At 43.0% G+C, this 19,325-nt stretch overlaps 1 protein-coding gene across 9 annotated transcripts in view; it reads left to right on the top strand.

Moving 5' to 3' along the window:
• Positions 1 to 19,325, top strand: part of DCLK2 (doublecortin like kinase 2) — a 189,363-nt gene that overhangs the window by 120,748 nt on the left and 49,290 nt on the right. For 6 of the 9 annotated variants that reach the window (XR_006056766.2, XR_006056765.2, XM_042234945.2 and 3 more), the window contains exons 3-6: positions 2,130 to 2,232; positions 6,409 to 6,510; positions 7,681 to 7,731; positions 11,580 to 11,674. Coding sequence is in view for 7 of the 9 variants with exons in the window: in XM_042234945.2 (XP_042090879.1) it covers positions 2,130 to 2,232; positions 6,409 to 6,510; positions 7,681 to 7,731; positions 11,580 to 11,674 (351 nt within the window). In the remaining 2 variants the exon portion in view is untranslated. The remainder of the gene's footprint in view (positions 1 to 2,129; positions 2,233 to 6,408; positions 6,511 to 7,680; positions 7,732 to 11,579; positions 11,675 to 19,325) is intronic. The other 3 variants (XM_042234947.2, XM_042234946.2, XM_042234950.2) reach the window with 1 other exon arrangement.

The raw sequence follows: 19,325 nt of genomic DNA, 5'->3' as shown, positions 1-19,325 counted from the left end.
GCAGCATCACTTTTCAGGATTTGAAATAGCTCAGCTGGACTTCCATCACCTCCACTAGCTTTGTTCATAGTGATGCTTCATAAGGCCCACTTGACTTTGCACTTCAGGATGTCTGGCTGTAGGTGAGTGATCACACCATCGTGGTTATCTGGGTCATTAAGACCTTTTTTGTACAGTTCTTCTGTGTATTCTTGCCACCTCTTTTTAGTATCTTCTGCTTCTGTTAGATCCATACTGTTTCTGTCCTTTATTGTGCCCATCTTTGCATGAAAGATTCTCTTGGTATCACTAATTTTCTTGAAGAGATCTCTGGTCTTTCTCATTCTATTGTTTTCCTCTATTTGTTGGCTATTTCTATTTCTTTCCTTTATTTTAGATAGTGTATTAAGAAGTAGAGATATCACTTTGCTGATAAAGGTCCAGGTAGTCAAAGCTGTGATGTTTCCAGTAGACATGAGTTTGAGCAAGCTCTGGGAGATAGTGAAGGATAGGGAAGCATGGCGTGCTGCAATCCATGGGGTTGCAAAGCGTCAGCCACGACAGCGACTGAACAAGGCAGTCGCCCTGATGAGCCCCTCTGCTCGCTTTCACTTGACCTCAGGTGGGTTTTTAGCTGCTCCTTCCTTGATTGGCAACTGTCGGAATCTGCCCTTTGAAACTCAGGGGGAGGTCCTGGAGGCTGCATTCTGTTCCCTACAAACAGGAAAATGGGAGACAGAAAGTCTTCTGTGTCCCGGACCCCCACGGGATTCTTCTTGGCTTCAATGTGATGGTGTTAGGAGGTGGGGCCCTTTGGGAAATCAGTGGGGTTGGGTGAAGTCGTTAGGGAAGAGCCCCGTGGAAGGATTTGCACCCTTATGAGAAGAGGCAGGAGACAGCTGCTCCCTCCTGTGTCTTCCCTGCACCCCTCCATGTGAGGGACCCAGTAAGAGGGTCCTCACAGGAACCCCACCACGCTGGCACTCTGATCTCAGCCTTCCAGCCTCCAGAGCTGTGAGAGTAAGTTTCCGTCATTGAAGCTGCCTTGTCTGTGGGAATTTCTTACCAGACTGACTAAAACGCTGCTGCCTGGGCGGATTTCAGTGAGGTGCGGAAGACACATCTTGCTTGATGAGAATTGGAGTGACTGGAGCAGGGTCCTCGTCTGTTCCATTCGCTGTGTCTAGTTCACTGTCTGCTCTCTAGAGCATTTTCTTTTAACTGCAATGAAAAATACGTTTTTCAAATAAAAAGCTAAGTAGTGATCAGAAAGACAAGGAATTCTTGAGATAACACAACTTTTCCAAGTACTAGAAACTTTATTAAACTTTATTACTTTTTAAAAACTTTATATTATCATTCGGAAAGGAGTACTTTTTTGAAAAAGAAATCTTATACATCCCATTAGAAAACAGGTGAGAATGGAGCCTGTCTGCATCCCGAATCCTAGAAGATGGTTCTTCTTGTCACCACTTGGATGAATGGATAAATGTGCTTCCTGGGGTGGATCAAGTTCTATGGAATCTGAAACTTATACTGTGTGGGGGAGGGTTGAAAAAAAGAATGTGAAGTTAAGACTGTTTAAGTACAGGGCCTTGGAAGGGCCCTCATTAGCTTTATGGCAAGTCTTCCTCTGATTCCAGTGATGGTGGCAGAGATGAGTATTAACACATTGTACTTACATGCCTGGCACTCATTCCGAGAGTGTGCATCAATCCTCATGACAACCTAAGGCACACTGTGCCAGAGATACAGAGGGGCCACACCTGAGATGACGTGGCTGGGATGTGGAGCTGCTGGGAGAGAGGAAGTGTAGACGAGCAGACTGCGAACAGAGAGCTCCATCTGCCCCAGCGTTGCCCCCTGTTCAGGGAAACCTGGAGCACATCACTGAGCCTCCTGTGGATGCCTTTCACTTCGCCTGTGAAACAGGAATATTGGTGCCAGCTATGAGCCCCTCGTTTTGTTGTTCTGAGGTCAGGAGACAGTGTGTGAAAGTGCTTTGTGAAGAGTAAAATGCTTGGAAATAGTTTTTCATTCCAACTCACTATTATAGGTGAGGCTTGAAAATATAAATTTTGTTGACTTTTATTGCACTTTTAATGTTTCTAATTTACTTCTTGGACATGATTTTTTTTTTTTTTTTGTAGGTTACTTGTCTGCAAGACTTTTTTGGTGACGATGATGTTTTTATTGCATGTGGACCTGAGAAATTCCGTTATGCCCAAGATGACTTTGTCCTGGATCACAGTGGTAAGGCGATTCAGTGATCATCTTTGTAACCCTGAAGTGGAGGTTTAGGTTTGGCATTTGGTGCATGTTAAGTGGTCTGGTTGTCAAAGAAAGAAGTAATGAAGAGTTAATTTAATTAGATCATCATCTACTCTCACTCTTAGTTGAGTTAATTTCTTTGAATTAATAAAAGTAGAAAATACAATGAGGCAGTTATCTAGTTGCAAACACCAAAACCCCCTAATTCCAAGTAGTTAAATATTTTTGGTATTTTTTTGCAAGTTGGTTTCTTCTCTTTTTTACTGCATTGTTACACTTTCAAAATTGATTCCTACCTTCTTCCAGAATGATGCCTTGGCTAGGCCACCTTAAAATATGGATAGTACTGAACCTGAAAATAGTTAATTATACATTTCTCATGTCCATAAAGAGATGTGTAAAAGAATAATAATATGTTAACAATGATTATCTCAGATTTCTTTGCTCTGTTTCCATCTTTTTAAAAAATAACATGAATTGTTATATATGCAGAAAAAATAAAGCTATTTTCATTGATAAGATAAGAAAATCCCTTTCTCTTAATTTTAGCCAAAAAATGGAGTTTTCGACTGTTTAGCAATAACCTCAGTGATTTCAGATGTTATTGATTATGGGAATATTGCTATACTCTGTTATCTGAAATTTAAACTGATTAGAGTATTAGTGATTATTAGCTGATAGTGAAGTCAACTTCATCTTTAAATGAGATAGAATCATATAGACAAAATGTTTTTCAGAGAAGAGAGATGTTAGAGGTTTCAATCCCATGCTTTAATTTCATCAATGAGGAGAGCTGGCTTTTCAAAAATTAGACTAGTGATAAACCCCTTCCAGTTGCAGTGACTCGACAGTCCAGAATTAGAGAAACATATCACCAAATAAATATGGTGACCCATAAACTTTTAAAAATTCAAGATGATACATGCTACAGTGTCAGACTTCTTAATTCTTTCCTGTTATACTATATCAGTTTTCTAGGGGTGACTTATCTACTGAGTGCTTGGGGCTCATTTATCTACTCTTCTTGGTTTTCCACTTTGTTTTTTTCCCCACAGGTGCCAAATTTCTTGAGGGTTTCTGTAGCATCTTATATCTAGCCCTGCTTTAGATGAGTAATGCCACCAGAAAGACCTTAAAGAATTAGCGATATTATCTATGTTAATACTCTCACCTGTTCTTGTGGGTTTACTGAAAAATGTAAATTTACATATCATCTCTATTTTACATCTTTTTTGACTGTAGCTTAATTTCGCTTCATAATGTTTCTTTGTCAATGTTTATCATTGTGAAAGCTGAGACATTGAAACTCGGTATATTTCAGGTTGTAAAGTTAATTTGGGTGGCAACACAGCAATTAAACGTTTATTGAGCACTTACTTTGTGTATACTAGGCATTGTCCTCAGTGCTTTTATGTTTGTATGTTGTTAATTTACCTGCAATATTTGAATCATTCATAGGTTTTTGTTGTTTTGGCTACCAATGAACTCCTATAATTAGAGATAGGAGAAAGTTACTAATTTCTTCCCTCTTGATCTCTAATTACTTAACCTTCTGCAAACTGGGGATAATAATAGGGGCTTTGTCATAAGATTTTGTGAGGGTTAAATGAATTAATATGTGTAAAACAGTTGGAAGGGTGCCCATTACATAGTATATGCTGTTACTGTTGTTGTTAATGTTATTATTATATCATCACCATTAAGTCTGTCATGCGAGTGAATATTCCTCGGCTCTTTGTCTCGTCACAACAAAGATTTGGAGCCACGGACATTAAAGCCCCCGGTGCGTCACAGCTCTCGGGTCTTGGATAAACCGTGTTATAGCTCTTAGGCACATCAGTGTTACAGCTCTATTTTATTTAGGAGATAGCAGGAGAATCCATCCTCGAAGCATGAGGGCATGCCAACCCAAAGACTGGAAGGGAAGAGAGTGGAGGAGCGCATGGGGGAAGGGGAGAGAGACTGGGAGAGAGAGAGAGAAGGAGCGGGAGCCACGCACGCGGGAGAGCGAGAGCGCGCAGGCGCTCCGGCCCCTCCTCTTACATGAAAACAAGTCTCAGACCTAATTCTGCCACAGGTGCCTTTATTAGGAGTGATGTCAAAAACTCAGCCTCTCTGCACTGGTGCTAAGTCAAATCTCAGAGACATACATAGTTTTGGGTGAAGTAGAAAAGAATAGTTTAATTGCTTTGCCAGGCGAAAGGGGATACAGTGGGCTCCTGCCTCTCAAAACTGCGTGTCCCAACCCTGGAGGATTTGGTGAGGGGTTTAACAGCAGTTGTTCAAGGGTGAGGTGTGTGCAGAGCCTGCACGCCTTTGACCTGTTCTCAAGTGGTCTTCTGATGAGTTTTTCTGGTTCCTAAAGGTGGTCTTCTCTGGAATGAGGATTGCTGATATCTGCCGTTTACTGGGGGTTTGTTCTGTAAAGAGCTCAGAGACACTGTTCTGTGTGTCCCTTGAGGCAGAACCAGGGCCCTGCCCCCCTTGCCTCTTCATCCCCTCCCTTCCCTGACTAGCAGCTATTGGAACCTGCCCTTTGGAGCTCAGGGAAGGTCATGGAGGCTGGAGTCTGTTCCTTACAAGCAAGGGGCGGGGGTGGGGTGGGGGGGGGTGGGGTGCAGGGGGCGAACAGGGAAAGGCTTCCATGCCCAGGAGCTTCTACAGGGTCCTGTTTGGGTTTAGGAGGCAAAGATTAAAAAACAAACAAAATCTGTGTAACTTGTAATCTTGATGAGTCCCAACTCTGTCCTTTTATACTTCTGACAACATCTTGCATTAAAAGAAATCATTCAAAGTTCATAAAATTTAGCTAACCTAGTCTTAGGGCAAAATCCTGTGTTAATGAGCTGGGTGCAGGGCTTGCTCAGATTCCTAAACCTTGGGGTGGTTCTGGTTAGTAGCTCTCTAGGGTTATACATCCTGTTCATGAAAGAGTGGCAGTGCCTTTAGGAAGGTTCTAACTAATCCACACACCACTCCTTTCAACACTGGAATACTTTCTAACATCTATAATGCTCATGAACTAGACTGCTGTTGCTACAGCCCCCTTGGAGTAAGGTTTTGATTAGAGTCTTTCAGATGCTAACTAGCCTTCCCGGGTGTGTATTTTGCTGATTAGTGTACTTCACTTGTTAATTTATTGTCCCTGGGGGTATAGATTAAAACCAACCCATATTTTAATCTTTCTGCATAAATTGAAGTATTTTAATGTGAATTTGACAATACGTTATATAATTTAATCCTTATAACAAGCCTGTTAAGCAGATTTAGTCTCATCCCAATTTCATAGGGAGAGAAAACTGAGACTTAGACCTAAGCTAAGTGCACCAGTCAGCAAAGTCACACCCATGATTCATCCCAAAGCTGCAGGACTCCAAAACCCACATTCTTAATTGCCTGAATTGGAAGTGATTATTTTAGCCGTGTAATTAGTTCTGGTACTCTACGCGCCGATTTGTGCTTCCCTGGTAGCTCAGCTGGTAAAGAGTCTGCCTGCCACGCAGCAGGGAGACCTGAGTTCAGTCCCTGGGTTGGTAAGATCCCCTGTAGAAGGGAAAGGCTACCTACTGCAGTATTCTGCCCTGGAGAATCCCGTGGACTGTATAGTCCATGGGGCTGCAGAGTCAGAGATTACTGAGCCACTTTCACTTTCGCATGCTGATTTATTTGGCAATTTATGGAAAGAACAAAGCTGTTGTTTAAAGCTGGTTCCCTCATTTTTGATGCTTTGTACTTTGGGCAGATGGAAAATAAGTAAGGGGTTCAGAAATTAGAATCCTGTAGCCTTTCAAATTAAGATTAGCTGAGTTGGAGAGAACTCTCTATTATAGCCTTTGCCTATCAATGCTGTTGATCAATAATAATAAGTTGTACATGTGGAGATTAGATTGTGTGTGTGAATCAAATTTTCTTGACTGAGCACTTGCTATATATGGATTTCTGTATTAGGACTCCCTCTGGAACAATGAGGTGAATGACAAGGTCTGAAGCCTAATTTACGAAAATCTCAGGTGTGCTTTTGGGATGGATGCTTTGTATATAAAAGTCATTTAACAGTGATAAAACGATCAGGTAATGGTTCTAGGCACTAAACTACTGGACTGTGGTCTTTCTAGAATTAAAACTAGATCTCTTTAAAGCGCTTTCCTTTCTTTCTAGAGTGCCGTGTCTTGAAGTCTTCCTATTCTCGCTCCTCAGCTGTTAAATATTCTGGATCCAAGAGCCCTGGGCCTTCCCGACGCAGCAAGTCACCGGCTTCAGGTAGTTACAGGGAGGGAAGCGGGTAGTCACAGACGGAGCACGTTCTTCGGTTTTCTTTAGAATGAGTTGGCAGTCGTGCCCATCCTTGTATGCAGCCAGGTTCCAACATAACATATAGATGGCATGATTTTTAGATCAAAAGTTTTGAGTCTGTTTCTCCAAGTTATAACAAGTGTCCTAAGATACTTGTTTTGTTCTGACACATTTTCTCAAGAGCAATCTTATCTAGATTCTTTTCCTGGTATTTACATAGAAGTGTTTTCACATTTTGACCACTGTGTCTGCATTTAAAATTTTTTTTTAATGGATATTTTCTTCTCTTATTGGTTTAAAGCATAAGCCAATACACCCACCTAGCAAAACTATTTCCTTGATAAGGTTCCACAGGCTTTTCCTTTGTCAAGCAATTTAATCGTAGCAACGATTATTGTTGGAAGTAATGCTGCTTATTTCAGAGTCAGACTTGCCTCTACATTTCTTTCAGATCCTAAACCTATGGATTTCTCATAATTTTGACAGCTTTTGACATTTTTAAAAAATTAAAATGTCCCCCAAATCTTGATATTTTGATGCTATAAGGCTCGCTTATAGTATGCTAATATTGTTTCCCATTAAGGAAAGATTGTGAAAAAACATGATTTTACATGTGAGGAATCTAGAACATGTGAAAGTAATATGAATAAAAACTGTCTGAAGCCTCAACCTATCTATAAAATACCGAGTTTCGGGGGTTTCTGCTGCTCCATCTTCTGCACCGACCCCACTTTCTTTAGGTGGGATAGTTTCCCTTCTTTCCGTGTGCACGTTTATTTTTTTATTTTTTTTTAGGAATTTTATACATATTTTCATTTATTTAATCTCAGTAACTCTAAATTTAGATATTATTCTCAATGTAGAAATGAAGAAATTAAGAGATTCTTAGTAAGACTCTGAATGGCCTCGCTCCCAAAGCCCCCATGCATCCTTAATGCCATATTTTCTCTTATCATGTTGCTGAGCTGATTCACTATTGTGAGGCATTTGGGGTTATTTCTGATTTACTGTAGTGATAATTCTATCCCATAAAATTTTTTTTGTAACCCTAATCATCCTGGGTCGTGTGCACGTTTAGACCTGCCGAATAACTGCTCTCCTTCCTTCTCGCCCTTTGTCGATACTGAATATGTACAGTAAAGAGGGGTGGCCACTACTCCAGTGCCTACTCTACAGCCAGATCCCCAGGTGAGCAGGAGAATTACGGCTTTGTCGCTCTGCTGGGTTTTTTGTTTTTGTCTTCTGCCGCCTCTTCTGTTTCCTTTTGCTCCATTTCCATGCCTGTATCTGGCTCGTACCAGTGGACATCTGTGCTGCAGCAAGTGCGTCCTGCTTCGGCTCCCTTGCTTGTTAGAGAGCCAGGCGCCTGCAGGAGGGAGCCCCATGTGTAGTCTTCGTGCAGCCACAGTACACGGTGATGGGGGAGGCGCAGTGCTTCAAGGGGTCTGTCTTCAAGTCAATTTCGGAAAATAATCTGTTAGTGAAAAAGGCTAAGGGTTGTCGGTAATACGAAAATGGCCATAGAAGCAATTCTACTCCTCCCCTCCTCCTTCACTCTGGAGTCAGTAAGCCCAGTATTCTCTCTCTAAAAATATTGGCAATATGAGTATTTTTAACCGAAAGCATCTCTCTGATGTTAAGCTTATTTCAGATCATAGTTTGCTTCCTGTAAAGTATTGGGTTGGCTGCAAAATTTGTTTTTTAAGATCGAATGGAAAAATCCAAATGGACTTTGGGGCCAATCCAATATTTCAAATGCTGGGAAAGCTAACGTAACCTGAAATTTGCATGAATACACTTCACTGGGTTTACTATATGGCAGACGTAGACTTTTGTCGGGTTCTTAGCTTTTGTTTCAGTGATAGCTTTCCAGATGCTTATCATATAACTAAAATAACTAAAGAAGAGTGGAGATCAAAGTTCAAAGTGGAGTGGAGATCAAAGAGTTCAAAGATCACATATTATGATTACTCTAATTTTGGCTACCCGAGGTCTAAAGAGGGAAATTAATTAAAAACACGTTTCATAGCCATACTTGTCTTGCGGACCAACTGCTTCACAGAATAGTCTAATAAATGTATAAATCTTCTTAACTAGAATTTGAGATGCTTAAATAAAGTGATTTAAGAAAATCTTAACATTTCACTACCTCAGATTTTCAACTGAGTCCATATTTGGATTTAGGTTAGTCAAGTTTATCTTAAACTTACAAGTAAGAGTTGTGAGATGTAAACCACATCTCCATGGTTAAATGACTTCTCTAAAAGAGATTAATCCAAAAGCATGTTCAATACATACTGTATAGTTATAAAAAATAGTTTTGTGTTATTAAAAGCCGCAGAACCCAGATGGATAACTTGCTTTTACAGGCACTTTTGCTGTAGTGTACCCATTACCATTTAGAACATTCCATGGGACTCCCTGGAATTTCAAACAGAGCAATAACTTTGTAAACATAATCTTGTGCTTTTTCATTATTGGGACAGAAGTGCTCCCATCATTGAAGTCTTCTGATTGACTAAATCCCTCCATAAAACTCACATTTATCAAAATAGCTAAATAGTATGTAATAAGTACATAGACATTAACCCGGGTAACACAGTGGAGAAAGGGAAAGTGGCTCAGTCATGTCCCACTCCTTGCAACCCCATGGACCATACAGTCCATGGAATTCTCCAGGCCAGAATACTGGAGTGGGTAGCCTGTCCCTTCTCTAGGGGATCTTCCTGACCCAGGAATCAAACTGGGGTCTCCTGTGTTGCAGGCAGATTCCTTACCACCTGAGCCACAATAGTCACCATAATGTGAGCATTTAAAATTCTCACTTAAGATTTCTAGCTTGTGACTGTTTGTCCACCTGGATAAAAAGTGTTCAGAGCAAGCGAACAAGAAAGCCCCATGTCAATTTCTTACCTTACAGTTGAGGGAAGGGTGGATAAAAGCCTTATTTGGGGGAAAGAAAATCCCGGTCTACTGAAGGAGAGGGAGCGTCCCAGAGATGCTGGGCGTTGTCCACCTTCCTGTTGGGGCAGCAGTGTCAGGGCAGAGAGCCCAAGGTGACCCTGTCCCAGCTTCCAGTTACCTTCCCAGAAATGGAGCAATGTGCCAATAAAAGTGACATTAAGAGATCACTAGACAGCTTTTTTGTTTGTTTTGAGCCTTTGAAATACTATCAGAAACTTAGAGAGCTGTCTATGGCTTAGTGTCTCCAGGATGGGAGTTATTAAAGGGTAAATGTGAACATGTATTTGTAGATACCAGTTCAATCCCTGCCAGTGAGTTTTGTTAAGAAATTATGTTTAGGCAGGAGGTGTATTTTTAGAGACATTAGTTGGCCACAGGGATTACCATTTGCAGGAACTAATTTTTCTTCTTTAGTCCCTTTCCCATCACTGCTCCAGGGAAATCTTTGATTGCAGAGTAATTTCTGAAGATCAGTGAAAGGTAACAACACTTGGGGAGGGGAGGACCTGAACAGGTAGTTGTGTTGAATGAAGAAGAAATGGAGCCAGACTGAGTTTCAGCCCCTAGCAAGCTCACTAGCTCATAGCTCATAAATATCTCTTTTCTATGTGGATTCCTACCACCAGTTCCCTTTAAAGATAATTTTTAAAAGAAACAGCACTAATTGAAGTGTGACTTTATTGAAAAATAAGCAGGACTGTTGAATACTCTAGGAAGTTTCTAATTGACTGTACAGTTATTTGTGTTGTACTTGTGCTATAAATACCCACATGTTTGTTCAGAAAATCTAGATAATGATTTATGAATGAGTGGTTTTAAACTAGAAAAGTTAAAGTTTGATAATTGAAAAATAACTGTAAAACTTTTGCATCTTTGCTGAATTTTTACAGTGAGCCATACAATAAACAGACATGAATAATTCATCTCATCACAAATATGCTTATTGATCCAGAATTTTGCCTCCTTTCAAGGACTGGTGCTCAGTTTTTTGAGGTCACCTTTTCAGGAGTTTTGCATTTTGCTTTTTATACTTAATATCATCATTTAAAATAACAGTTGTTTGCTCCCTTGTATTAAAAAGATTTTTTAAAAAGGAAATGGACTTTGCTTGTCTTTCCATAGAGACGAATGGCAGTTTTCATCTACTTGGGGTAAAAGCTTTGAGAATTAATGATAAAAGGGGTTAAAATAACTCCCTAGAAAAGGGAAAAAAAAAAAAAAAGCAGTACCAGATGTTAACTAATAGCTTTGTGAAATTACAACAGAAGTGGTATAATTAGGAATAAGCCTGAGTCACAGTGGGATGTGTGACTAGCACTGTATAGTTAGTGTAAAATCTCCAAGCTCACCCTCTCCTGGAAGCCGCCGTGGCCATGCTTTTCCTCACCTAGTCTCTAAACTGAGCTTTCAACCTAGGAAGTGTGCGGAAGTTTAGAGGAGGGTGTCGGAGAAACCCACCAAGATTTGCTAAATAATGGGAAAATTAAGCTAAGAAGACAAGAAAATGGAAGGACTCAGAAATAACTAGTCCAGATAAAAGGAAATTGGAAGAGTACCTTTTATGACCTTTAAACAAATAAGTGGGTATTACAGGGGGAAATGACCAATAATTTTCTTTTTCCATTAAGACTACCCTTAGGATATGTGTTAGAATTATTATATTGTGGAGTGGATCTGGGAGAGACAGAGAAATGCCTCAGTGATTCAGGTGGTGTGGACAGGTTGTAGGACAGCCTTCCGAGTGAACAGTTTCTCTACCCTCGCTGGCATGCCGGATTTGTGGACAAGTTCCCGGTCACATCTTGAGCTCCATAACGTTTTACATATTTGTTTATGTTACTGCTGGAAAACTATTATTGAAAATCCAGTTTCACTGCTTATTTGCCTGATACTTTGTCTGCAATGCAGTAAGACGCATTGTTTTGCTTTTTGCTGAGTTGCCATCTGCTTTGAGCTTTCAGTGAGTCGGAGCTCCTTTGGAGCTGTGTGGGGCACGTGCTTAGTGTTTCTGCCCGGCCTGGTAGCTCTGGGTTCTGACGACCTCTCTCTCTCCTTTGCTGTCTCAATGTCAGTTAATGGAACTCCCAGCAGCCAGCTCTCCACTCCTAAATCGACGAAATCCTCCAGCTCCTCTCCAACCAGCCCAGGAAGTTTCAGAGGACCAAAGGTATGAAATGGGACGTGTGCCGTGTTCGTGTGATTCCGTTCTGTTGCATAATTTAGTGGTTAGTTTGTTCTGGGACTTGGGTGCAGTAACAAATCAAAAAGGAAAGAAGTTTGGATTTGGAGCCAGGAAGACTTGACTTTGGATCCTGTATCCTTTTTGTATCTCGTAATTTGGGTCAATTTACCTAACTCTTCTGAGCTAAAGTGTTCCCATCTCTTAAATGGGAATATAAAATTATGGTTAGGGTTGAACATGATGTGGTTTTATATCAGTAAACAGTAGTTTTCCTATTATAATCAGAATAAAGCTTTAGAGATTGATTCTTTTTAGAAATCTCATTTAGAAACCATGATTCTTTTTGGAAATCTCATTTAAAATTATGATTTTAATATTGTTACCATAATTCGACTATGTAAAAGCCTAAAATAGAGTGAAATTCTAGTATAATACTTATATACAGAAGTTAGTAACACAAGAAAAATATGTTCATTTTGGTGAAGAACTTAGAAATAAATCTTAGGTTTTGACTGTGATCTCCTGAAAATATGAACAGTAATTTAACATGATTAAGCAACTGGTTTGATATGCATTTTATCTAGTGGAGAAGACTGATGAGTGAAACCAAATTTGCAGAATTTCAGTAAGTTTTATTTGACTTAGTAGCTCTCAGTAGTTTAAACTTTTGAGTAAATTTGCCTGATAAAATAGCGGTACATTTTTTTTTTAATTGAAGGATAATTGCTTTACAGAATTTTGTTGTTTTCTGCCATACATCAACATGCATTAGCCATAGGTATACATATGTCCCCTCCCTTTTGAACCTCCCTCGCACCTCCCTCCCCATCCCACCCTTCTAGATTGCTACAGAGCCCCTGTTTGAGTTCCCAGAGTCATACAGCAAATTCCCACTGGCCATCTATTTTACATACGGTAATACAAGTTTCATGTTACTCTCTCCATACATCTCACCCTCTCCTTCCCCCAGTCCCCGACCCTGTGTTCCTAAATCTGTTCTCTGTCTTTTTCTCCATGGATGACCTGCAAATAAATTAGTCAGTACCATCTTTCTGGATTCCTTATATATGCATTCGTATATGATATTTATCTTTCTGTTTCTGACTTACTCTTGGAGTGTTTAGTTGACATTGGACTTATCTTCATGGTGACAAATACATTCTCTAAAGCTAGTGACCCAAATGTTTCAGGTATCATCCAAGTGGGAAATTTTCTTTCCCTTAAGGATGTTGAGAAACATTTTCACTGGTAAAGTGAAAGATAAAAGGCCCAGCGTCCCTTGTGAATTCCGGGCGGGAACCTGCTGGGCTGGCAGGGCATTTGGTCTGCGGGTTCTCCTTGCCGGCAGGGCTGTGTTCTCCATCTGACACTCCGGTGTGCTTGTTGGGTCCTGAGAACATTGTCTACCTCCAGAGTGAACTTGCTATATTCTTGTCTAAGTGCCTGACATCAATAACAGAAATTTCCACTGGAAAAGGACAGATCATCTGGTTTTGTGCCTGCTTGCTTATGTATGTTGGTAGAATTTGGAGGGATCAATAGTCAGTCTGGGATTTGGAGCACAGAGCTCTAGGTAACCTCTAAGTGCTGGAAGTTCCTGATTTTCATCAAAAGAACTGGCCATTTTCTGAAGTGCTAAATTGGCTTAGGTCAGTGCTTAATACGATTTCAATGGAATTCTTAAATGTCAACTCCAAAAGAAAAGCTGTATCAATTAAAAATCACTAATGTAATTATTTTCAGCTTTTCTTTCCTAGCTTCTTTTCCCCAGAATAGACTGGAGGTGCTGTGTGTTTTATTCCAGGTAACTTTCAAGAAAACTGAAATAAAAATCAAGTCGATTTACCTTGTTTCCAGTTTTGATTGTTTTATCCTTTATTAAAGCAAAAGCAAGCGATTCCTAGTGCTGGTGATTGTCAACCCACGCAAACCCAAACGAAGCTTTCCAGTGGCCCACCTGCAGGGCTCACTTGCCTTTCTCCCCCGGCTGTTGCTGGAGGCAGGACTGCTGTGGTCCTTGGCCTCTGGTTGTCTGCGGCCATCCCAGAAGGGTACCTTAGACCATGCTCTCCTGGGTCTTGGTTGTTTTCCCCCTTTTTTGTTATCCATTGGTGATGTGGACTCTTGTCTTTCTTCCTCGTCTGTCTTCAGCTCTTAGCCCACAATTGTTCTTTCCTGTGGGTGCCACCGGGTCAGTTGGTGCTGCTATGCTCCGACGTAGACTCATTCTTTTACACATGTGCACATACTTGGAGGAGATCACTCACAGATGTGGAAATCTGAAGTGAAGAGTTGGGATTCTTTCTTAATAGTACAGTAATAGTATAATAATATTTAAAGTATTTATTTTTGACTGTATCAGGTTTTAGTTGCAGCACTTAGGAGCTTCACTGTGGCACGTGTGTGCCTGCTAAGCCACTTCAGTCGTGTCTGACTCTTTGCAACCCTATGGACTGTCACCCACTAGACTCCTCTGTCCCTGGAGTTTTCCAGGGAAGAACAGTGGAGTGGGTTGCCATGACTTCCTCCAGGGGATCTCCCTGTTCAGGGATCAGACTCGAATCTCTTGTATCTCCTGCATTGGCAGGCAAGTTCTTCATCACTAGTGCCACCTGGGAAACCTCTCTGGCACACAGGCTGTCTAATTGTGTTGTACAGGCGGGCTTAGCTGCCCTGCGGCAGGGGATCAAACCCATGTGCCCTGCATTACAAGGCGGATTCTCAACCACTGGGCCACCAGGCAGGTCCTCCAGTGGGATTTTTAAGACATGCTAACACGCTTTAATACGATTGCAGAGACATTAGATAAAATCATTCTCAACTACAATAGATACATCTTAGCATCTAGAGTAACCTCAGAATTCACGGTAAGTGCTCACGGATTATTCATTGATGCAGAAAGAGATGAAGAAAGTTACAGGAAATGCTGATTCCTGGTCAAGACTGACATTGAAATCACCAGTAAGATAAAGGGTAACAGTCCTTTCATGACCTCCCACCCCTTCCTTTCTCCTCCAGCACACCTGAGGCTTGGCTGACAGCTGAGACCGCCTCTGGGTTTCTTTTGATCATCTGTAAAATAAGAACATTTGACTTTAGATGAGTCCTACAGTGCTAAGATTGTAGTTCTTGTAAGTTGTCCAAAAATCTGTCTAGGATGCTGGGGAATCCATTCTTCTTCCTCTTACTCAAGCTGATATAGACTCACTGAATCTTACATTAAATATTTGAAGCTAAACAAGTCTCTGCTACACCCATCAGCTGTTCGGACATAAAGCTAAATATCTGTAGCCCCTGCCTGTTCCTGGGGGTCATACTTTGTGGGCATTCATTTCATTGCAGATTCCCCACAGTCGTGGTGTGTATTGTCCTTGGATGAAAACTTGCCTTTGAAACACTGCAGCTTAGGCGTGCTCCTTGCTGTACAAAATACCCTCATTTTGATGTCACTGTAAGGCTCTAGCCAGCATCTGTCCACGTTTGCATTATTTTCCTCTATTAAGTGACATTACACATGGAGAATTACAGATAATTATCAGGTGTTAGTGCTAGGCCTTTTCCTTCCCCTTCATTTAAGATAGCTCATTAAGATCCATTAAGAGGGGATGTCTGGCAGTGGAGGGCCGTTCTTCATGGGAGCAGCTCTTTACTCCTATTTACCCTACTTGGATGCTTTTATGGCTTTGTGGGTAGCCTTTTTCCAGAGCACTGCAAACGCAGGCAGCGCGGGCCAGGACAGCTCCCGCCGTTCTCCCAGGACACAGCTTTGGGCACAGGGCCTCCTCCCCGCCCCTCCCACATCTTGGCTTTACTTAACAGGGGCTTTGGCAAAGGTGAGCAGCATTTGCTATTCTGTCACAACCCGCCACCCCCCATCTTGTGGCAGATTCTGGGAACCATTCTGGCATTTGGGTGGAGACACTAAAATAATTGAAAAGGAAAAATACTGAGGTTGTGTTGTTTAATCTCAGACTCCAGGGAGGCAGCGGTGTTTTTATTTGCTCCTCGAAAAACGTGGGGGTTCAGAAACAGCTCCCCATCCCCTGCACAATGCCCTCATTGCTTTCCGGGTAATACTCTTGTGAGGAAGACAGCTCCGCTCCATTCAGACGTGTTCACAGAAGGTCAGGCTCTCTAAGGGGCTGGACCAAAGGCAGGAGAGGAAGCAAAGCTTTCCTCAAATTGTGTTTTTGGCAAGGTGGGGCTGTTGAGAAATAGGGTGGCAACGAAGTCATTAAGGTTCTTTAAACCTAAAAGTGAACGACGTTAGGACGACTGAGACTTACTTGTTCCTCGGTTATAACTTGCTGGCTTTGCTGGAGAGTTACCTAAAATCATAGAGCGTGGAAACCGGAAGTGACCTCGGATATTTTAGTTCATCTTCATCTTATAAATGGAGAATTTGACAGAGATATGAGGTGAGTTGCTCAAGTCCCAGCGGCCAGTTGGGATCTCTGACCCTCTCAAGCGCTTCATGTCTAACCTTTGACCTTCCCCACCCCCCATGGGTCTGCTTCCATGACCTCAGCACAGGCGCCCCTTGGAAAGCTGTGCTGCACAGGTCTTTTAGGAGGGGGAGTGCCTGGGTTTAGATGCTCTGAGTAAAACTAGACTGTGAGACTGGGGAAGGAACAGGGAGAGGGGAGGGTTGAGAAGAGGGATCCTGGGCTGGGGAGAAGCTGGGTGGAGGCAGGGGGAAGGTAGAGGAGAATGCCTGTTGACAGGCCTTCCTGGGAGGCTTTGGAAGAGATTGTTCATCGTATGCAATGATGATTCTTTTCAGGTGAAATGGTTACGCTGTGTGACCAGCAGTTCTGCCTGACCCCCTAAGGCTTAGTGGAATGACAGAGTCTGCAGTAGGTTAGGGTTACTGGTTTCCTTTGGAAGCCAGCAGTGGAGCTGAGTGTGGTCGAGATCGGCACAGGTTGGAAATGGATGCTGTGGTCCTGGCCCAGCAAGCACGGGGTCCTGGATGTGGGATGATGTTCCCCAGTGGTCCTGTGACCACAGGTCGTGAGCACTGTGGCGTGACTGGGACTTGAATGTAGGTCACGCACAGGACTGCTCCTGGCCCCGAGGACAGTGAGAAAGCAAGGCTGGTCTGCTGGATGCTTGGAACGTTGTCCTCAGACCAGAAATTCATAAAGGCGGCTGCTGGGGCTACTGGGTGGGTCCCCATGGGCCACGTTCCCCAGAACCTAGACCCTAGGGCTGAGAGGCTGGCCTTGATTTTTGTAGCGATTTGGGGAATCTGGCTTTTCTAAACACAGGGTCCCTCTTGTTGACAGTCATGCAGGGAGGAGACGTTTTTGCAGCCAGAAACGGGCCTCCTCCATCTCCACAGCACCAGGCTGCCCACCTCAGTCAGGCATCTGGGGAGTCAGGCTGTCCTAGGCCTGTGTCAGGAGGGCACACATCTCCTCAGGACTCTTCTTTATTTTCCTGCTAGTCTCCTTGTTGTTCAGTTGCTGAGTTGTGTTCTGCTTACTTAGCAGAATTTTCTGTGAAAGTCCAATCTGCCCCAGTTGAGAGAGGCCCCCTTAAGCCCCCTTAGACTTCCCTGGTGGCTCAGATGGTAAAAGCATCTGCTTACAATGCGGGAGACCTGGGTTCGATCCCTGGGTTGGGAAGATCCACTGGAGAAGGAAATGGCAACCCACTCCAGTATTCTTGCCTGGAAAATCCCATGGACAGAGGAGCCTGGCAGGCTGCAGTCCACGGGATCGCAGAGTCAGACACGACTAAGCGACTTCACTTCCCTTAAGCCCGAGGGTGAAGGCAGAGACAGCAACCCCCTAGCGTGCAGTCACATAGGGTGAGACGGTCTGAGAAGGGGGAGCCCCCAGGCCCCTGGTCTGAGACGGATGGCTAATGTGGCTAATGTGGTCCAGCGCAGGAGCTCGGAAACTGGGCTGTCCGGGTTCCGTCTTGGCTTGACCACTCACTAGCTGTGTGGCCTTGCACAAGTCACATCACCCTTATCTGGGACCTGCTGCACAGGGTTGAGCTTAACTGATTAAATATAAAGAAAGCACTATTATTCTATGATGCTATTGTTATTCTTCCATATTCTGTGGTCCCATTTATATTACCAGAAGCATTGGGGTGTCCAGGTTCAGTTTTCACATCAGAGAAGTTTCACTTAGGGAAAAAGAAATTGATATGCAATGAGGTAAGAAGAAGGAAAGAGAAAGTGAGAGAAGTCAGACTTCTCTGTTGATATTATTACCTTCTCTGCTTTCTTGTTATGACTTGCCCTCCCAGCCCTACCTTTGTCTCTGTTTTCCTGCCCTCTCTTAAAAGTTTTTGAATTTATTTATTTTGGGCTGCATTGTGGCGAATGGGCTTCTCTCTAGTTGTGGCACACACACTTAGTTGCCTGTGGGATCTCAGTTCCCCGACCAGGGATCAAACCCACGTCCCTTGCATTGGAAGGTGGATTCTTAACCACTGGACCACCAAGTCCCTTCCTGCTCTCTTGACATAGTTCAACCCTATTAGTAATATTGTTAGTAACAAGCTATCCCCAAATTTAGCAGCTTAAAAGAACAATAAAAAATTATTTCCCCCCACAGTTCTTGTGGGTCAGGAATTCAGGGACAACTTAAGATCTTAGATGGGGTTGTAGCTGTGCCCCAGGGCTGCAATCACCCGAAGCTTGACTGGGAACAGAGGATCCCCTCCCAAGGTGACCTGCTCACTTGGAGGCAAGTTGTGCCAGCTCTTGGCAGGAGGCCTCAGTTCCTCACTGGGTGCATTCCTCCATAGGTTGGCTTCAGTATCCTCAGAATGTTGCAGCTGTGTTTCCTGAGAGTGAGGGATCTGAGAGAGAGTGCTAGGTCCTGTCTGTGACCTAGCCTCGGATGTCAGGGACAGTGTCGTTTCCATCAGAGCTTAGGAACTGGAGATGTCGGTCCAGGTGAGTGTGGGAAGGGACTCCACTCGGGCATGACCGTCAGAGTGTGGGGACTGGCCTGGAGACTGGCTCCCACACCCTTTCTCCCTGCTTTCAGCTTGCCCAGAATTTCTCTCCTGAGCTGCGTCTGCTCCCTCAGTAGCTCTCTGTCCTCTCTCCCCATAAATCTCACTGCTCTCATCTCCATGCAGTCCTTTTACTCTGTAGACCCATTGCCCCTGCCCATTGTTTTCTCTCCCCACCACCACTGACATTTTCTTCTCTTAATCCCTGTCTTCCGGATCCTCCATCTTCTCCTTGACCTCAGCCTGTGATCTCCTGTTTCCTCTGCCCAAGCTCCTCGGAGTCCCTTCGATCTAGCCGATAACCTTCCCTTCAGGAATATTTACCGTGTTTAAATCACAGCGTTTTCCTCAGGACAGATAGGCAATAAAGAGTACTAAATGTGTCATCAGCTGCCAGATGGATGAAGAAAGCATTGCCCTGAAATTTAATTCATCATCCACGTCCCACTTTAAGACTTTCAAGGCTGTAGTAATTCAAGGCTTCAGAATGAGGGGCACATCTGTGGACAAGGGGGGCTGAAACGTCTCACGTTTTGATGCTGGACGCGTATGCCCAGGGGCTGTCTACTGTGAGCATTCTTGTTGGTTGAAAGAAGAAAGGGAAAAGAGGACGTTGGAACATTATCCAACATCTTGAGATTATAAACTGTCTGAT

The sequence above is a fragment of the Ovis aries genome, chromosome 17 (genome assembly GCF_016772045.2).
Source record: "Ovis aries strain OAR_USU_Benz2616 breed Rambouillet chromosome 17, ARS-UI_Ramb_v3.0, whole genome shotgun sequence".
In the NCBI taxonomy this organism is placed as follows: domain Eukaryota; kingdom Metazoa; phylum Chordata; class Mammalia; order Artiodactyla; family Bovidae; genus Ovis; species Ovis aries.
The sequence above is the reverse complement of the archived record's forward strand: the minus strand, read 5'-3'. Positions and strand labels throughout refer to the sequence as shown.